This window comes from Lissotriton vulgaris, chromosome 8 (assembly GCF_964263255.1).
Source record: "Lissotriton vulgaris chromosome 8, aLisVul1.2, whole genome shotgun sequence".
NCBI classification, from domain to species: domain Eukaryota; kingdom Metazoa; phylum Chordata; class Amphibia; order Caudata; family Salamandridae; genus Lissotriton; species Lissotriton vulgaris.
In genome coordinates this window covers 1,502,958,412-1,502,978,808 of record NC_141696.1, presented here as the reverse complement: position 1 = coordinate 1,502,978,808, position 20,397 = coordinate 1,502,958,412, and the positions used below count along the sequence as shown (strand labels likewise).

At 41.1% G+C, this 20,397-nt stretch overlaps 1 protein-coding gene across 1 annotated transcript in view; it reads right to left on the bottom strand.

Annotated features, from left to right (window-relative positions):
- Nucleotides 1-20,091, bottom strand: part of LOC147699006 (potassium/sodium hyperpolarization-activated cyclic nucleotide-gated channel 2-like) — a 1,915,905-nt gene extending 1,895,814 nt beyond the window's left edge. Inside the window, exon 1 of the mRNA XM_086933539.1 lies at nt 20,000-20,091. Within this exon, the coding sequence (XP_086789665.1) occupies nt 20,000-20,091 (92 nt within the window). The remainder of the gene's footprint in view (nt 1-19,999) is intronic.
- Between the last annotated feature and the right edge of the window lie 306 nt (nt 20,092-20,397).

Genomic DNA, 20,397 nt, shown 5'->3' with positions numbered 1-20,397 from the left:
CCTCAGGTAGTACAAGATGGTTTGCTCAGTGGAGTTACAGCTGAATTTCTAAAGAGCAACATGAGTGAAGATTCCATGTGGAATGTGGAATGTGGAATCAATGCAGTCCTGAGAGCTCGAGATATGCAGTAATCAGGTTGTATTGTCAGCAATGTTCAGTCCATCAGGATGCAGTGATTTTAAACAGTACATCCAGAAGTTTTCTCTGGAGTCCAGTAAATGTAAATGTAAATGTGGCGTATTTGTATAGCGCGAACAGTGACCCGGAGGCATCCCGGCGCTTGTACTCCTACCACAAGGGAACCCCTCCTGGCTTTTCCTTGTGGGGTGTCCACTCCTGGGCATCCCATGGTGAAACCAGGCATCCCTTGTGCATCGGGGGCCTTTGTGGAGACTAAGCAAGCTATTGCCCAGAGTTGCAGCGTGGGACCCAAGCTTAGACTCGGCACTGAGGCGAGAATATCCGGTCAGTGGAATTTAAGCCCGAAACCCGCCGAGGCGGGAATCGAACCCTGGTCCCTGGCCAGCGTTCTGCATCAAGGTCTGCCGCTCTAAGCATTGAGCCACACTCCTCCGTAGTTCTTCCTTTGAGACATGTTCCACTGGAAAAATCTTCAAATCTGATAGCAAATGATCCACAAGGTTAAAATGATTGGCTACAGGCTGGTCAATTTTCGTATTAATTATTGCCGATTTGTGGACCTTGAATCGTGTACGTTTGTTATACACTGATTGACCTATTTATTGTTTTTTACAGCTCTACGGTTAACACGGAATCACATAAATAATGCATGTAGAGCGACATGCAAGATGCTGCCTTATTGCATGGGTCCAATCCTGTAACAGAACTAGTTATTGATGATGTTTGTAAAAGGTATTCACACGTGATGCATGTTTTAGAGTCACAGAAATGAACCCCTGCATTTGTTACAGCTTGCTTGAGTTCAGCTCTCACAATAAGAGATCGTAAATTTGGAGCTCCGCGGTAAGCGATGACTGGTGGTTTTGAAAAAACCTTTTGCAATTTTTCACAAGTGGACAGTAAGGGAAATGTTTTTTGCATTATATTTCTGTAGTTGGGAGCTGATGGATGATAGTCAACTACAAATGGTAGTAAGTAGTAAATTCTTTATTGTTTAGGTTAATTAAAACCATTACAAAAAATGCATTAAAACAAGTCTCCACAAGAGAATTAAAAAAGAGATACAAAATAACAGTACTTAAAACCAGTCTAAAACAAGGGGGGCATATTGTTCATAGCGGCTGGTTGCAGCCCGTGAATTCCTCTTAGCCAGCTACCTGGTATGTTTGTTTCCGTTCTGCTAGTTTCAGAAATTTCACCAGCTTTCCATTTAACGGCGAGAGACCAGGATCAAAAAAAAAAAAGGACTGCTTGTCTACGTGAGCGGATGCTCAGTTCGTTAAAGGCGGTTTTTAACAGAGCTACTATCTCCTCATTCAGCCTCGAGCAAGTACATAGTAGATGCTCTAAATCTTCGACCCCTGTTCCGCACAGCCGACATCTGGTCCCATAGTTCGTTCTCAGCCACGGTGGTAAGTGTGGAATGGCAGGTAGAATCCCTAGCCTATGTTTAAAAAATACTTCTTTTGTTTTCCAGCCATATCCCAGACCAAAATATGTTTGGAGCCCCGGAGTTTTGTATGTGCACAGAGTTCTGTCACCTTTGTTTCTGCCGTTGGCATTCCAAATAAGTGCTTCTCTGGGTAACTGCAAAGACTTGTCCATTTGTTGCTGTATGATATTCAGAGGATAGCCTCGCTTTTTAAATAATGTAGCAAGCTCCTGTGGATGGTCTTTACAAGTCTCCTCATTGCTGCAGATGAGTCTTATTCTGAGTGCTTGGCTGTAGATGATGCTCAGTTTAGTGTGGTGTGGGTGACATGAAGTCCAGTTTAGATACAAATGAGCATCTGTAGGCTTGTGGTACAGATCAGTTGTAATGTTGTGTTCATGAATGGTGAGTAGCACATCCAGAAAAGGGAGATGATGCTTCTGTTTAGTATTGCTGCTGGTAAATTTGATGGTAGGATGGATATTGTTGATATAAGCTGTAAATTGTTCCAATGTTCGGCTTCCTGCATTCCATATTATAAATATGTCATCAATGTATCGTAGCCATACCAGTGATTTGATGCTAAAAGTAGCAAATATACAGATCTCTAGTTTGCCCATGAAGATAACTGCATAGGATGGAGCCATCCGAGTGCCCATGGAAGTCCCTTGCATTAGCAGATAGCGTTTACCATTGAATGTAAAATTGTTGAATTTTAAGGATAACTCTTGCAAAGTTGGTAAGCACATTTGTTGATGGCTTTTTCACAGTTCTTTTATTAGGAGCTTCAGATAATGCCATAAGCCCATCCTCATGTGGTATATTGGTGTATAAATATGTAACATCAACTGTAGCCAGAAGAGTATCATCATCAAATGTGTAGGTTTGGTTTAATTTTTCAATAATCTGAAGGAAGTGACTGGTATCTTTAACAAATGATGTAAGTTCCTGTAAAATGGGCTGGAGGTGCAGGTCGACAAATAAAGATAGTGTCTCAGTGGCTGTGTCATTGCAAGATATGATAGGACGGCCAGGATTGTTCATTTTGTGAAGCATATTACATCTCCCAGGTATTGATTTGGGATGAACAAGTATATCTGCTGTTGTTTCATCAATCAGGTTTAAGCTCTTGCACCTTACAACCATGTTCTTAATTTCTTTGTTCAAGTTTTCTGTAGGATCAGTTTCTAAAGGTTTGTAGTGTTGGTTTACATTAGTTGTCTCATCCCTTCCTCAATATAAACACTTACTTTCATGGCAACCACTGCACCAACTTTGTCTGCCGGTTTTATAATGACATCCATTCTCTGTTGAAGGAGGTGAAGAGCTTTTTTTTCTTCTCTGGTAATGTTATCAAAAATCCTTTTAGGTGTTGATTCCCTGGCGAGTTTGTTGATGGATAAAATGTATGTATCAAGAACAGGATTTCTACCACTTTGAGGAGTCCATGATTTGGGATGGCGGAACTTCTTAAATGGATCTGGAAGGTAGCTTGGCAGATCAACATTAGAATTATTGTAAAAGTATTCTGCGAGTTTGCATCTTCTCTCGAAGGTTTTTAGGTCTGTATTATGGTCCTTCGGTACAGGACAGACATAGAGGCCTTTGCTCAAGAGGTTCAATTCACCTGGTGATACGAGCCCTCAAGTCAAGTCAATACCTGGGTCGGATGTCTGGAAGGGTTGTAGCTGGCTGATGCTATGCAGTCTTTTTTGCTTTGTAAATCTTCTGGGTTTTTTATTCTGTTTACTCACAGGGCTTACATTCACAAGAAAATCTCCAAAAACAGAATGATTTATGAAGTGGTGAGTTGGAAGAGGAGGTATATGAAATCTTAACATACCTCTTTATAGTTTTGCAGATTTAATTTCAGTAGCATTCCTGGCAGTCATCTTTCTTACTACTGCAATCCTCTGTAGTATGTGTGCCACTTCAGAGTCACTGTTTGTGTTCTTTAATAGTCAAGGTTCTTTTTGTAGCTTGGCTTTAAGCATCTGTATTTTTTGAATGATTAATTTAATAGATACCAATAGTAGGGCAATTGATGAGTTATGCAGTAAAATATTCCATGTAGCGGACTATTCACAACTAGTTTGTTTAAAAGGTGGTTTTGACTTAACCTCCAAACCCATAGGATATATGTCAAGTTTTTTATAGATTTGTAAATGTGCTATTGTAAATTGGCACTTACTAATTTTCTCCTGGATGAACAGCGCATATCTCGGATGTAGATTTGCCTTGAGTGTCGGATCCAGGAAGGATACAGGTCTTTAATCCCAAAAACAGTATACTTGAAAATGAAGGATCACAAGAAAACAACAACCAACCAGGGCAAAAATCTGGATCCCAAAAGATACAATGAGTCCCAAAGAAATAAGCTATCCAAGAAAGAAGTGATTCAAACAGATAGAGTCACTAAAGAACAAAAATATATTTCCACTACAACGTTTCAGCTTCAACCTTGAACAAGACGTTTGCTCAGTGGCTGCACAGATGACACAGCTGAATTTTCAAAAAGCATCATGAGTGAAGATTCTATTTGGAATGTGGAATCATTGTAGTCCTGAGAGCTCTTGAGATATACAGTAATCCGGTTGTATTGTCAGTAATGTTCAGTCCATCTGGATGCAATGATTTTAAACGGTACATCCAGAAGTTTTCTCTGGAGTGCAGTAATTCTTCCTTTGAGACATGTTCCTTGGAAAAATCTTCAAATCTGATAGTAAATGATCCACAAGGTTAAAATGACTGGATATATATATATATATATATATATATATATATATATATATATATATATATATATATATATATATATATATATATATATATATATATATATATATATTCATAACAATGACATTTGATTGAGGCTTTTTTTCTCTGCACTTTATGTAAATACATGTAACCTTGTATAGTTTTTTGTATATACCTTGTGTGCCCATCAATTACCCCAAATAATTTTCAAAATTGTCGGAATCTATAAATGTATTCATACAGATATTAATGTCCAGGGCTTTTACGTTTCTGACATGAGATTCCCCGCCCTCATAATTGCAATTGCAAACACCCTTCCCGCCGCAGTTAAAACACTCCTACTGAATACAAAGTAACCAATCAAATGTATCCATCATTGGTGAATGTGCCCTTTAAATTTCTTGCACCTCTCTCAGTGCGCCATGTGACCAAGGCCTCTGTGTAGGCCGAAACGTTATGCTGCCGTGGTGTGCTGAAGAATAAAAGAAACTCACCTGCATTCTGGGTCTTCCGTGTTTTTTCCTGTGTGTTGGTCGACTATTGGAGCCTGTCGCAGAAAAAAGTGCAAGTGCGGAAATATATATATATATATATATATATATTCACAACAATCTTTCCGTTCGAATACAAGAAAACTCAGACGCTCCTGAAAGGCTTGATGCTTCAATTTAATCTTCTGACTAGCAGTTGAAGGCTTTTGGACCGACAGGGTTGTTTATTGGCCCCATTATTATTCTCCCTCTATGTTTGTGATCTCCCCCAGACCTTATCTTTAAGCGAAGGCATTGCCCCTATTCTGGGGGACAAACCAATCACATGCTTGATGTATGCAGACGATATATATTTACTAGACCTTACCCCAAAAGGTCTAAATAACCGTCTGCAGGCATTGCATGTATTCGCCGAGTCTCATCATCTGAAGATTAATATCTCAAAAAGTAAAGTAATGTGTATGATGGGAAGGAAAAAAACGAAACTTGGGAATTCTAGTTGGTTTTTAGGTGGTCATAGGCTGGAAATCGTAAAATCTGATGTTTTCCTATAGATAATAACACTCGGAAAGCCATGACACAGGGTAAAGGCTTAAGTGCACTTTATAAAGCCACAGGCAAAAGACATTTTGTTCACTTGTTAGAGGCTTTTCGGGCAAAAATCCCAGCCTCCTTGCTTTATGGCATTGAACTTCTTGATTTGGGGCAATGGGGCTTTTTGGATACTGTTGAGGGCAGACTCTTGCGATATTTAACTACGGTTAACAACGCTTGTACTGTGGCATCTCTTAGGCTTGAATTTGGCATACGAAGCAGTTGGGTCCAGGGGCTGGCGGGAATATTACGATGCATCTCTTGTTTGTTAAAGGGAAAACCGGCCACCTTAAGATACCTCATCCAAAAAGAATTACTGGGTCCCCTAAAAGAGTATTCCTTACTTATAAAGAACTTTAGAAGGGCCATTGCACTACTTGAACTGGAATAATCAACTCTTTTTTCGCTTTCCACACATCAGCTAAAGACCACCCTAAAACTGGCAACATGGAATCTACGTTTTGGGAGGGATAGAGAATCCCTTATTTTAAAGAAAGGTGCTTCTTCTGTTATTAATTCTTGTTTACTCAAACGTATGCAACCTTATGCCTCCTGGAACCTTCCTCATGGCTTACGAGGCTTTTGGTTCCTCATGAGGCAGGATCTCCTCCCTTTGAATAAATTATTAGCTAGATGGTATGGTTCCTCAGAAAAGTGCAACTTGTGTAATAATTCAATCCAGGATACTGCCCACGTTTTATTCATATGCCCTGCCTTGATGGCTCACCGCCGAAAGTGGTTGAGAACAATTTGCTTAAAATTAAGTATTTTATCTGCCAACTCTTTAGTAGAAGCTATTCATAACCCCCCCAATAAAATGTTTTGTTATAGAATGTTTCTTAGATTTGTAGTAATGGACATGAATCCTTCATTTGATTTCTGATTCAATAGAGCGTATCTTATGGATTTTATGTATTTGTATTTGGTGCTTTTTATGTCATGTTTTATGTGGATCTCAATTGAGTTCCACATCATATATCAATAACATTGAAATTGAATTGCTTTTGGACCGACATTGTAATCAGACTCTATATTTATAAACGTTAACAACCATTACACAAACAATATACAAAATATACAATAAAAATATTATTTAAAACATGAAGAAACATAAAAAACGAGAATTCTTACCTAATAAAAAAATCTTTTGCACATGTTATTTCTGTCACAGTATGAAAACTTGATATTTCTGCAACTCGATATTTTCACCTACATTTTTTGTCCAAATACCCGAAAATCCAGTGGCGGGCTGGCAGAGATGTATTACAGAGTTATATAAAAAATGCCCCGGCAAGCAAATGTTCAGTTAAGGCAAATGCAAGCAATGTTCCCAAGCTCACAGTACAATCTTTAGGTAGAGCCTGGGCAGCGCATGGGCTGCTGAGAATCATGCAAAAGTAGAGTATGGCTTTGAAGCCCCACCCACACTCCACCCATATTTTTAATTGGCTTGTCTCACTGTCCTTCCTAAACAATGGCTTCCGAGTTGTTATCAGTCTTGTTTGTCCCACCTTGGTACCCTCTTGACTGCATGTGTTGCCCCCATAACAACTGGGCCTTTTACTGGTGTTGTAACATGGTCTGCTTTATAAGTTGGGGATCATATTTTATTTACTGCTTTTCCGCTATTCCACCCGCTACCTCGCATCAAGCCAACCGCTTTTATTTAAATTTTTACTAATGGCGGTCCGTTTTAATTATAGCGGCCACGTTTTCCAAATGTATTTATTTTAGCTGTACAGTCCGCATTTAGCGGACGCAATTTTTTTATTTATTTAGTATACTAGTGCCATGCAGTGCTTTCACATTCCCGTAGGCCACACCCCTTTCTTTACACAAACCACATCTAAAGAAAGGTGTGCGGCAGACATTAACGTAAAAGCATGGCATGGGCGCTTTTCACCCCCCAAAAATCTGTTTGTTAACTTGACAAACTGATGCTTTTTTTTGTCAAAGCCCTCATGCCGCGGTTTTACTTTTATGTCGGACACAGCCCTTTCTTTGGACCAGGCTTGTTTAAAGAAAGGGGTGCGGCCTTCAGGAATGTGAAAGCTCCACATGGACAATAGTAAAAAAAACAAGTATTTGCAATGTAATAGGTCTCGCATTTGAGAGAGTTTAAGCTTTTGCATTGCCAAAAGCTTATACTCTTGTTAATGTGAAACCTATTGCATTGCAAATGCTTGTTTATGGATGCCACTATAGCCTAGAACATTTTTACACATTCTAAATATTATTTATTACTAGTGCACAAATTACAATGAGATCATAGCTTCTGAAAACTCCACAGTGCAGTCCTGACTTTTTTTAACTAACTGCTCGGATGACCAGAGGTCTCGGATTTCCACAAACAGTCCCAATTTTCTAAGGACTGTCCGTGTCCTGACGCTTTTCTTAATTTTAAATACATGTCCTAGTTTTTGGGTCAAAAGTCGTCATCCTGCAAAGCACAAATTAAACAATACTCTCTTTTCCGGCTGGAGGAGCGGCTGTTGAGAAAATCCTTCACCAGTGGGCGGCGGAGTCCTTGCGCTGCACCAACACTGGCATTGTACATTGAGTGCCAGGAGTACCTGGGTATGACCACGTTCCTGAGACCTTTTGGTCTGGCTCAGCTTTACTTCTACTGGAGTGGCTATCTTGAATTGGGCCCAATTTAAAGTCACATTTCAAGTTTCATGTTTATTTCTCCTTTTATATTGTTTACCAAATGTTATTGATTTATACACGTGAAAAGAATTTATCATTGTGCTTAGTGTTTACACTATTACTGCTTTAAAGGAATTTCTCCGCTGCCAAGGTGTTCATATAAAAGTACTGTTCATGTTAGAAAGCACTGCAGCACCACCCGTATTTTATCCACATCTCCTCTGTGTTGGATTCAGTGGAAAGAGGTATTTGAGGGATATTTGAATGCCATTGACGGTAAGACGTTCACTGATAAAAAGAAAAAGGCATTAGTCATATACAATTTGGGCCCAGAATGTATATCTATTGTAAAAAAACATTGCTCCTGCAAGAGATCAAGGTAAGAGTACACCAGGAAGAGGCATCTAGTGAGGTGATAGCGGTTGCTATAGTGGACAAATAGGCTTCTATGATCCAGAACCTGGATAGAAGATTTTCTCCATCTAGCAATGTAGTTTTAGAAAGGCACAAGTTCCTTCAAAAAGCCCAGCAAGAGGAATCTTTTGTTGATGTTGTATTAGGTCTACATCAACTAGCAACTACTTCTAACTACAAAGAATTCAAAGACAAGATTATTAGTGACCAACTGATAAAAAAAACTCATAACAAAAAGATTAAAGAAAGATTGTTGTTTACTGATGATCCCATTCTTGAGATGGCAATCACCATAGCTAGCTCTGTAGAGAATTCTGATGCTCACTTTAATGAGTTGTCAGGCCATGGTGACACAAGTACCTCTAAAGTGGTGAATGTTTTACAAGCTAAAGAAAGACGTGAAGAGGGAAATTACACCTCTTTAGACAGCAAACAGTACAAAAATAGTGACATTACAGTATATTTTAGATGCAATAGTCACAACCAGTTAGCTTCAGCAAAAAATTGCCGTCATTATCTGTCACGTATTACAAGTGTAATCTTAAGGGGCATTTTGCGCGGGTCTGCAGAAGCACACGCAAACCTGTAATATCCAAGGTGGATGTGTCTACATTTGAGGGTGATGATAAAGATATGATATTGACAATCACTGCAAGTGGATAACGATTGATGTATTGCTGGTGAGGATATGAATATGGCAAATGAGGAGGTGGTGGGAGGATTGAAACATGTACATAGGAAACCACATTATGTAATGTGATAATTAATGGTGTGAATGTATGTATAATGGCAGATTCAGGGTCACCTTTTACATTAATTGGCCCGGCAGTCGTCTCCAAGTTCAAACCTCAAGAACTTCAACCACCCATGATCAAGATGTGTGCTTATGGTATGGTGGGTAAAGAATTGAAGTTCAATTTGACTGCCTGTTAGAATTTGAAGGAAAATCTGAAAGTGGTGTGATGTTTTAAGCAAAGGAGGGGTCAAACTATTGGGGTGGCATGATCGAGGAGAGTTAGACATAATTATGGAGCATAATCACTTAGATTGTATGATATTGAAGTTTAAATTGATGCCAATGTGTATGAAAGTGTCATCTGCTACTGTTTGGAATGAAAGATTTCCCAAAGTGTTAATGGGAAAGTTAAGTAGACTGGTTAACTTCAAGCACAGAATCTCATACTGAAAACTGGCTCTGTCCCTGTAGCGCACAAAGTACGGAAAGTGCCCTATCATTGAGAAAAGAGTTGTGCATGGAGTTATTGTGCAGTTTAGATGTTCTAGAGCTCTTTGAAAGCTTGGAATGGCTTGCACCGATAGTTTTAGTACGAAAGAGTGAAGTACTTTACAGTGTTCATTTTTGTGATCTCAACCAAAATATCTGGGTGGATGGGGAACCCCTTCCTGACATCAGTGACATGTACAGTACTTTAGAGGGAGCTACACTTTTTACCCACCCTAGATATGTCACCAGTATATCACCAGGTTGTGTTGTTTCACAGATCTAGGCATTTGACTTAGTTCGGAACTCTGGAGGGTGCGTTCAGTTTCAAATGCATGCCCTTCGGACTTGCATCTGCTTAATCTGTCTTTCAAAGGTTGATGAAGGAGATATTCAAAGACTGTGAGGGTGTCCGATATTTCAAAGATGACATACTGATTTTCGGCCAAAATCTTCAACAGCATAATGAGCGTTTGGGCATCATTTAAAGAGAAGGGAGTAACTTTGAGGTGAGACAGGTGCAAAATTGAGCAACATGTGTGGATTACGGAGGTCATCACATATCTAAAGTTGGCATCAGCCCCAAAGTAAAATTACTAAACGCCATAGAGGAAGCTTCTATTACTGGTCATAAAGATCATCTGATGTCCTTCCTGCGGTTAGATGAGTATGACTCGAAATCTATAACCCATTTTGCAGACAAGACCAGTCCCCTGAAGTACTTGTTGAAGAAAGAAATCTCGTTTGGGTGGGATGATGAGTGCCAAGTTGCTTTTGATAAAATGTGTTCCCACAGTTTATCGGCAGGTCCATTGAAGTTATTTGTCCTAAGAGACAGTAGCATCATAGTTACTGGGTGCTATTCTTATGCAAAATAAGTGATGCGAGAGAGGATGTAGTGGTGTTCACTTCCAGGGCACTTAGGGATGCAGAATATACAAACTCAACCATTGAGAAGGAAGACCTGGCGCTTTGGTGGGGTGTTCAGCATTACCACACATAAGTATGGGGTGTTCCTTTCCTGTTAAGAATTGATCACAAACCATGGATTACTTGCTTAGCACTAAAGGGCGGGGGCAAAGCTACTCCCAGGAATGTCAAATGGAAACATTGCTTACAAGAGTTTCATTATAACGTTAGTATGTTACATGCAAGTATAACATCATTGCTTCTTGTCCAAAATGTCCTTGAATGCCTCAGACAGAGAAGAGGCAGATGATAATGAAGAAGTGGTGTGTTTGGCAAATTCTATCAACAGTGTGTTGAGAGGGGCATTGGAAAAGAATGAATCGAGAGAGCAGTTACACTAGGGTCCGGTTCTTTGCAGTTACTTTGTGGGTCTCACAAGGGTGGCCTAATTCTAAGTCTCTGGATGGGAATTTCACTCTGTATGGGAATGTGGCTACTGAATTGACAAGTGACAATGGTCTACTACAGAGGCAAGGCCAGTTGGTTGCGCCTACTACTGTGAGGCCAATAATTCTGGAATTAGCTCACAAGGGTAATTTCGGTATACGAATCATGAAGACTAGAGTGCATGAGGATTTCTGGTGGCCTGGAGTGGACAAAGCAGTGGAGTGCTTTGTGCAAGACTGTGGACCTTGGTCATAAGTGATAGGTTCAAGGTGACCCAACCAACCCCGGTTAACCCTATGGATTTGCCTTTGACTCTGTGGGCTAAATTGGCATTAGACATAAGCTGGTCCTATAAATATTTTGGGTGAGTAGTCTAAATTCATCATTGTCCTTATAGACTATATGTCAAATTGGCCTAAAATTGTATTTGTAAATCTTGTCATCTCTGCTTTGGTATTTCAATTACTACACAAAGTATTTTTTGAGGGAGGGTTACTATGCTGAAATTGTGATGGCCAATGGCAAGCAATTTGTGTCAGAGGAAATTAGGTCATTTTTTTAGAATTGCTGGACATAAGGCATGTGAAGAATTTCCTGTAGCATCCCAGAAGCAATGCCCTGGTTGATTGGTTCAACCGCACTTTGAAGGACCAGTTGCAGCTGGCTAAAGTCAACAATTTGACGCGGAGAACTGTTTGTTGTAGCGCCAGAGCCCGAGCACCTAAAGGATTTCCACGAAGAGGAAGGAGTGCTGACCGAGTAAAACCTGCCTGCAGCGTCCTCCTCCCGCCGCCGCAACTGAGCAAGAGCCGCGGCCGCCGAGCGGAGGGTGACACCAAAACTACACCCCCCAGCAGGCCTTGCGGCGCCAGACGCCCTCCCATCGCGCCAGCGGCGCATAAAGGTAGCGTCACCCCCGTGTCGCGGGAGCGCCCGGAGCTAAGCCCGGGCAAAGGGCGGGCCCTCTGTGGCCCTCAGGGGACCAAAGGAGACGGAACGGGCCACCCCCCTAACGGCGCACCACCCCCAGGAGCAAGGTGACTGAGATTCTCTTTTGTTTTCCTGCTTTCCGCCTTAATAACTGTTTTAGTAGCCAATACATATACTGAACTAAATACGGACTATTCGTTCAAAATGACTAAAGTAAGAAAGACTCCTGTGGCCACAAGATCTTCCACCAGAAACAAGACCATACCATCCACACCTTTGCAGACACTAACTGCTATAGACCTAATGTTACAAAAAATTATAGTTGCAGATGCTATCCAAAATACGGAGAGGCGTCTTTCATTAACCCCGGACTTATGCTTTCCCAACTTATCACAGCACACTACTGCAAACACCACCGCAATCAATAACACCATGGACTCTTCATTCAATCAGGAGGAATCTCTCCTAATGCAGTCTTTTACAGGGTTGCCAAGTGGTCAAAAAAGCAGTAAGAAAACTGTTCAAATGTCATCTCCTATAATTGTAAACAGCTTAGAACAAAGCCCCTTGCTTGTTTCCAATTTGGGGGGCATTGTTTGTTCTCCTCAACCTGGAATATCTACTCCAAGCTCGCAAGGGGGTACTTGTGTTGAAGGCTCACCAAATGTCAATGTAATATCTGTCGACAAAACACTATCCCCCAATAAGAGAAAGCGTCAACAAAAGAAACATGCAAAAACTAAATAAATAGTAAGGAAAATTTATAGACCATTAGGTCTCCATAAGCCATCGGCTAAGGATGTCTGGTTAAATTTCAGGTTGGCTAAAGCACCTAATGCCACACAAAATCCTACTTCTATACTTGCCACTAAGAATACTAGTACACTAAATGATATACAGGCAGATCATATTAAGTCTTACTCAGTGCAATCATGCCAGACTGAAAAAGATAGTGTAGTGGACAACATAACATCAACTGACCTTGAAGAATTGTTTAAATCTTTACTACAACCTCTGTGTGATAAAATCACCTGCATAGAGCAAACCTTAGCGAAATTTGAAAAACAACAAAGAAAGGACACCTCTAGTATTTTGAAGATCCTTTCCGTGCCTAAACCAAAGGAAAGCTCCATACCACCTAAAAGTAATCTTAAACAAACAAAGATTCAGAGGACACAAACCAATACCATTGCCCCAAGTAGCAGTTCTGTTTTGACACCTTCTCTACCTGTAAATACTTCAGTGCAAAACACTTTAACCCCTTCGATGCTGATGACGAGCTCAGCTCGTCATCAGCCACGGTGGTCGTGTGCTGATGACGAGCTGAGCTCGTCATGAATATATGGCATCCTGAATTTTTCAGCACAGGGGAAAAATAACCACAGCAGCCAAGGTGTTAACACCACCACAAGCCAATAACAACATAGATACTGCACAACCCCTGGCTTCTTCACCCGAGAGCCATATTCCTGACACCGATGAGAGTGAATGGGCCGCGGAAGGTACATCCCCTGAGCCTTGCGGTGGCCAAACTGAGCCACAAAGGCCAACAACCACACAAAACACTGCTTCTGATACACGTCCTAATCAATTACCCACAACAATAAAACTAAAAAAAGCCACCCATATTCACCTCCCACCTGACTCTCATCGGCACACCATAGTAATGATTGGGGTACCACAACTAGAGACGGGTAAAACAGAAAGCTATGGTGAACTGAAAAACAAAGTAAGCCATTGGCTAACTGTTCATAGACCAATTCCCCCATATATCAGTGGTAAAATAACAAATGTCAGAAGAGTGGATTGGGTGGGAAATAGATTTAAATCCACCGAGGGTGATTGTGTTGTAGTTAACTTCAAGGATGGACGTACGGCAAAGTTTATAACGGACTGGAAGGACAGCTCTATTAGCAGCCTGATCCGCACTATGGATCGGAGTTATTTTTATCCCCCGAATAACCATCCTCCAACATCAGTGCATCCTTTTTCTACCACTGAGCATGTAAGAGCCCCAGATAACTTTCATCAATATTACAGTGGGATAACATCTAGAAATCAAGGCCACTATATTGCAGAGGAACAGCGTCAGCAAAGAAGGAATACATCCTGGGAACCCAGAGAGGTTAGATCTGAAGGGACCTATTCAGAGAATTGGGAGGTTGCTCAGGGGACGTATTATCATCAAGAACACCCCCAATTTATAGATCCAAAAACCTACTATAATGTACCCGTCACTAACAGGTTTGATGCCTTTTATAACCAAAGTGATCTGGAGGGGGTTGACTGACTACAGGCTGGTCCATCTACATTATCGCCAATCTGATTTCACAGAACCTAATCACGCACAAGGAGAGGCATACAACCAAGCTATAGTAGCCCCCCCTCTGATGTCAAAGCTAGACAACCCCAGTAAGCTAGTGCCAACCATGGTCAATCCATCCAATAACAACAAATCCCCTGTCTCGCCTGAGGCTCACAACCCCCCCTTGGCCAACCTAGAACCAGACCTGGCCAGCATTGTGAATTTGGGGGCGATGAACACAGATACAGCCAACCCAATGATAATTCCAATTAACAGAAAAACTGTCATAGAAACAGCATCTGGTGATTGTAGTTTGAGTCTAGTTTCTTGGAACATAGCCGGCTTGGCCGATAAATTATGTGATCCCGCTTGGTTAATATCTATTAAAAAATACACAATTATATGCCTTCAAGAGACATGGATGGAGGATACAAATGTCCATATTGAGGGTTTTCAGAGCTTTGTAATACCAGCAGCTGCTTCAACCAGGGGCAGAGCAAAGGGGGGCTTGGCCATCTTCATCAATCTAGGTCTGTGTTGCAAAATAAGTAACTGCTATAATGCCAATCGGAACATTCAGATTCTTGAACTAAAAAGTGGCAGAAGTGTTTTGACCCTGATTAATTTTTACAATGCTAATGGTAATGATGGTGATTGTAATATTGTGTCTTTAATAGAGATATTGAGAAAAACTGCATGCACTGTGTCACGGAAGTTGTTGATTGCAGGTGATTTTAATGTACACCCATGTGGTAATCCAGGCTTCACCCCAATGGGTTCTTTGGGATGTAACAATATAGAAGGTTTCCATTTCGCCCATATCAGGGGAGGCAAGAACCTAAATGATCTAGTGAACGAAAACAATTTAATTGTAGCCATGTCTATGGTTCCTGAAACAAAGGTCTATGATGTTACAACTTTTAAAGGACCTGGTCAGGGATCTTTTATAGACTATATACTGGTTTCCTCAGAACTCGCAACATGGGTCTCGAATTTCACCATTCTTTCGAGTGTTCACAGTGATCACAATCCCCTAACTATCAAACTGGGTGGGACTTTATTTAAACAACGCATGCCCCGCAATGATCGGGGAACGATGAGCTGTATAAATGGCAGACGTCGTATAAAATGGACAATGGTAAACCAAGATATTTTATACTCTAAAATAAATAAAATATGTGAGGAGGAACTGTTAACATGTACATCTTCCTACTCACCCCCTGAGAACATCTTGTCTGGGTTTGAGGCGATAGTTTCAACAATTGGCCCTATGCTAACAGCACAAACCAAAGGACAATGTGATAATAACTCTAAATGGTTTGACCATAACTGTTCAAAGGCAAGTAGAGACTTGAAGAATGCTCTAAAAATCAAACCCAGAGACTATGATAAAATAAGAAATCTCCGATCGATACACAAGAAGGCATTAGCCGCTAGGAAAAAAGAAATTAAGGCCAACACTATAGAGTCCCTACTTGACCCTTCAGTGTTGGGGAACAGTAGTAAGTTCTGGCAAATTATCAACAAACCATTGTTTGATAATCCTAATGATACAGCCCTTGGTACTAACATCTCCGAGGAGGAGTGGGTGACCCATTTTAGCACAATTTTTAAGAGTCATGAGCAACGGGCAGAAAATGTCTTTGTAACTCCATCCGATAATTTTTTGTGCTTTTCTGTTAATGAGGTTGAAAGGGGTATCCAGGGACTAACTAGTAACAAGGCCCCGGGCCCGGATGGCTTACCACCAGACCTCTTTAAGTCAAGTATTTCCTTTTGGGCTCCCGTCCTCACAGCGGTAGTGAATGCAGCAGTGATCTCGGGGTGCCCAAATGCGTGGGGGTTATCGACCATAGTCCCTGTTTTTAAAAAGGGCGACCGTAGTAGCCCATTATGTTACAGGCCGATATCTCTAATAAATTCAGTAGCTAAAGTGGTAGGAGGAATAATCCTGAACAGGCTATCTACATGGGCTAAAGAAAATAATATTTTATCATCCATACAATACGGATTCAGACCCGGTCATTCGACAATTACACAGTGTCTGAACCTGTATTTGATTTTAAGTAAATATACCCTGGCCAAAGAAGGAACAGTCTATATGGCATTTATGGACTTATCGTCCGCTTTTGACTGCGTGGACAGAGGCACACTATGGGCTACCCTGATAAAAATGGGCGTAGAGAGGAATCTTGTTAACTTTTTGGCCGATCTGCACTCGGACACAAGAGCCAATGTCCGTTACACCCAAGACCTAAAAGTAAGGGGCGAATTTAGAATAAATCGGGGTGTACGACAGGGGTGCATCCTGGCTCCATTCCTCTTCAATTTGTATATCAACGAATTGGAGGAATTTCTTCTAAAAATTGAAGCAGACTACCCCTTTGTAGAGCGCAAAGGGGTTTCTGTGCTGCTTTATGCAGATGATGCTGTACTCATTTCTAGAACAGCAAATGGCCTTCAGAAACTACTAAATTCCTTCTTTAAGTTCATGGAGTCCCGTGGACTAAGTATAAACAACTCTAAGTCCTACGTTATGAAAATAGGTCAGGGTATAAGGAAAACTAACTCTTTTGTATAAATCGGGAGAAAATCCCTACCACCAACACCTTTTCATACCTTGGAGTCCTCTTAGATCACAAATTATCCTGGGGTCCCGCAGTCATCAAAAAGAAAGGTGAGGCAACACGTGTAAATGCGGCCATTCTTTGCTTTGCGAAAAAAATCGGAAATTGTCCAACGGCCGCCCTGCTTAAACTATACCAGGCAAAAAGTGTTGCTGTCGCCAGCTATGGAAGCGAGCTTTGGGGCTACTGTAAGATAAAGTACCTAGAGGTTACAGAAAATAATGTTCTGAAAAAGATACTGAGGCTACCAAGGGGCACTGGGAATTTCTCGGTACATGAGGAGCTGGGTGTCCCCTATTTAAGTGACAGAATAGCAATGAACCCGGTACTGTGCTGGTTGAATTGTTGGCTTAACAAAGATATACCTCTCACCCAAGCTTTGTTAAAAGAAGCCTTAACACTTGATGGGAGGTTTCAAGTTCCGTGGTTGAAGTATATAAAGGACTGTTTGACGGCAATTGGCCGGTCTGATTTGTTCTTTGCTCCCAACTTGATTACGAAACCCGATGTTATCTTTGCAAAAAATGCTATGTTAATACTAAGATGCTCAGACAGAGAAGAGGCTGAGTTACAGAAGGACAGCGTTAGGAAACACCTACTACTCAAAACCTGTCCACAAATGGAACCTTACTTGTCATGGCATATGACTGGCTACGAACGTTTTCTGTTAACAAGGTTTCGCTTTGACCTATTCCATCTCTTACTGGCGGTCCCAAGTGGGGCTCATCGGGGTGAGAAGTTGCCAGCTTGCGGCTGTGACGGAAAGTCTCCGCAAGACCTGGCACACTTTTTATTCATTTGCCCCTACTACACTTTACCACGGAAATTATATCCTAAACCATGCCTTAAAAAACCGAACTTTGCACAAATCAAACCCGCACTTTACTATCTTCAATTGCTGAATTGTGATTGCACTTTATTTGTCTGTAACTTTTTAAAATCAGCAATTACCTTCAGGAAAAGTATGGATGGATAACTATGCTGCTAATGCTCTAGGCACTTTTAATTTTTATAATGAATCTATTTATGTTTTTAATGTACTTTTAATAATGCTTATGCTCATGTTGCCCGCTGCTTTCTCTTTTTTACCTTTTACTGTGTATTGGATTTCTTACTTGTCAAAATGAACTATCCGGACTGTTTTTAATTGTTTGTTGATGATATGTACTTTTATGGTTGTAATGTTTACAATCGAATAAAGTTAATTGAACTTGAACTTGAACAATTTGAATTGAAAATCAGCTATGGATGACAAAGCACAATTTCTCTATGGGGATCTCTCCTTTTGTCCTACTGCGGGGTGGAGTTCCCAGTTCTAAACTCAAGGACGAGTGGATGGGCCGTAATCATATTTATGTGGGAAGTCTGGCTGGGTGGTGGGTGGTGGACATGAGGAAGAAAGTACGAAAGAAGTATGGAGATGTTGGTGTAAAACTGGATTCTCATGATGTGAGAGTAGGATGTTGGGTCAGAATCAAGAAGCCAGAACATGTTCTCAAATGTGATTTTAGGTTTTCTTGTCCTAAAGAAATGGTTAAGGTGTCTCAAAGAGTAGTCCATACCAGTGATGGCAAGGATTTTAGTCATTCCTGGGAACAAGGTGGACATGTTACGAACTCATATGGGAGAGTCATCAGAGCAGGAGGAATTAAGGAAACCACGTATAATCAGTTTGAGTGGTGAAAGGCACAAACCGGTTTGGCACAAGGATTACATTGGCGGGTGTCTCTCAACCAAATGTGTGTTGTGAGCGATTTTTTTCTCCATTTATTCATATTTAGGGGATATCGTGTCTTATACATTGTTGTACTGCTTGGGTACTTTTACTGCGAATGTTGTTTTATCGCCCATTATGGTGTTCATATGGGAAAGGAAATGTTAGGTTGGCATGGCATGGCAACTGGTCATAGCCAGGTCATAATGTGGAATGTTGGGGTTGAAGGAATTCAGGGACAGGAGGTTGGGAGAGCAGTGGTAAGAAATTAGCAGTGTGATGAGCTGGTGGCATTTATATATAAAAACGAAAGTATGTCTGTTTGTCCTTTATGCATTACTACACCATTCATCCGATCGCCATGAAACTTTGGGAAGTTGTTGAGTACACTCCTGCAAAGGTTTCTGGCAAAAAAAATAATAATAATAATAATTGTTAAATATTGGCCCCCGGCCTCCCAGGGCCCTCACATTCTTTCCAATACTGAACGTTTACAGTTTACGGAGCGATTCGCTTTTGCAATGACCATCAACAAAGCACAAGAAAAATCGCTGCAAGTGTGTGGACTAGATTTGGAGAATTCGTGCTTCTCACATGGACAACTGTATGTGGCCAGCTCACGCGTCGGAAAACCTTCTGATTTATTCGTGTACGCACCAGACGGAAAAAAAAAAATAATGTGTATCCACAAGCACTCGAATAAATAAACAGAATTAAAACAACACCTTAAAATGTTTTCCATATTAAAATTAATAAGTTTCAATAAAAATGACACAATGTAAATTGAATGTTATCATAACCAGTTTCCTTAAATGTCCTTTCTTCTGAGATCGCAGCAACGCGCAACGGGTAAGCTAGTAAGAAAATAAACTTCAACTTACATTTGATGCATGGACCCCCTCTTTTCACTAATATTATGGAAAACGTTGTGTTCTAAATGAGTGCCAATTTAAAAAGATAAACACATTCATAAGGCTACAGAAATACTGGACATCCCAGAAATAAAGGTAAGGCTAAATTAGTGGGGCAGCCCCAGTTTTTGCTTTTCAAAATCTGGTCACCTTCATAACAGTAATTTATACTTTGAAGCAATTTCTATTTTACCACTACATAAAAAGAGGGAGATTTTGGAAAACAAATCGGGGGAACTTCAGTTTCCCCAGACATACATTCAAACAAAAACACTTTTCGGCTGGATACAGCAAAAAAAACCGTTATTTTTTGGCTTACGAATCGATACTCTTACGACTGAATATGGTCTGTTAGTATGTATGCGGAGTCCTTTCTAGAAATCTTGCTAAAAGAGCACGACACAGTCTGGTGTATAACAAAACAATGCCAATGCTCACGCATTCGTTCTGCGTACTTGAAGCGTCCATGGGGGTGCAGGATTAACCTCTCCTGGCGTGCAGAAAGGAACGTGTTCTCCTCGTACAAGTCCGCCTCGTCTCTGTCCATGTTTGCCCCGTGTCCCTCACAGCAGGGTAAACAGCGGGATCCCAAACGTTGTCTGCCGCAAGCAGACGGACAAACAAACCCCTTCCTAGGTCTGGTGGCCTACGTCAATGAGCAGCGCGCGGCCAGAACGGGGTGCCGCGCGTGCTGCCAACCGTCTCTTTTATGATCTGGGGTAACGCGCGGGAGCAACAGCGGAAGCAGAGGTGGGCGGCACGCGCAGGCCTGGCGGAAGTTGCCCACTGAGGTCGTCTAGCGCGAGAGCCTGAATGACGCGAGGGAACTTAAGACAAGGCCCCTCACGCTGAC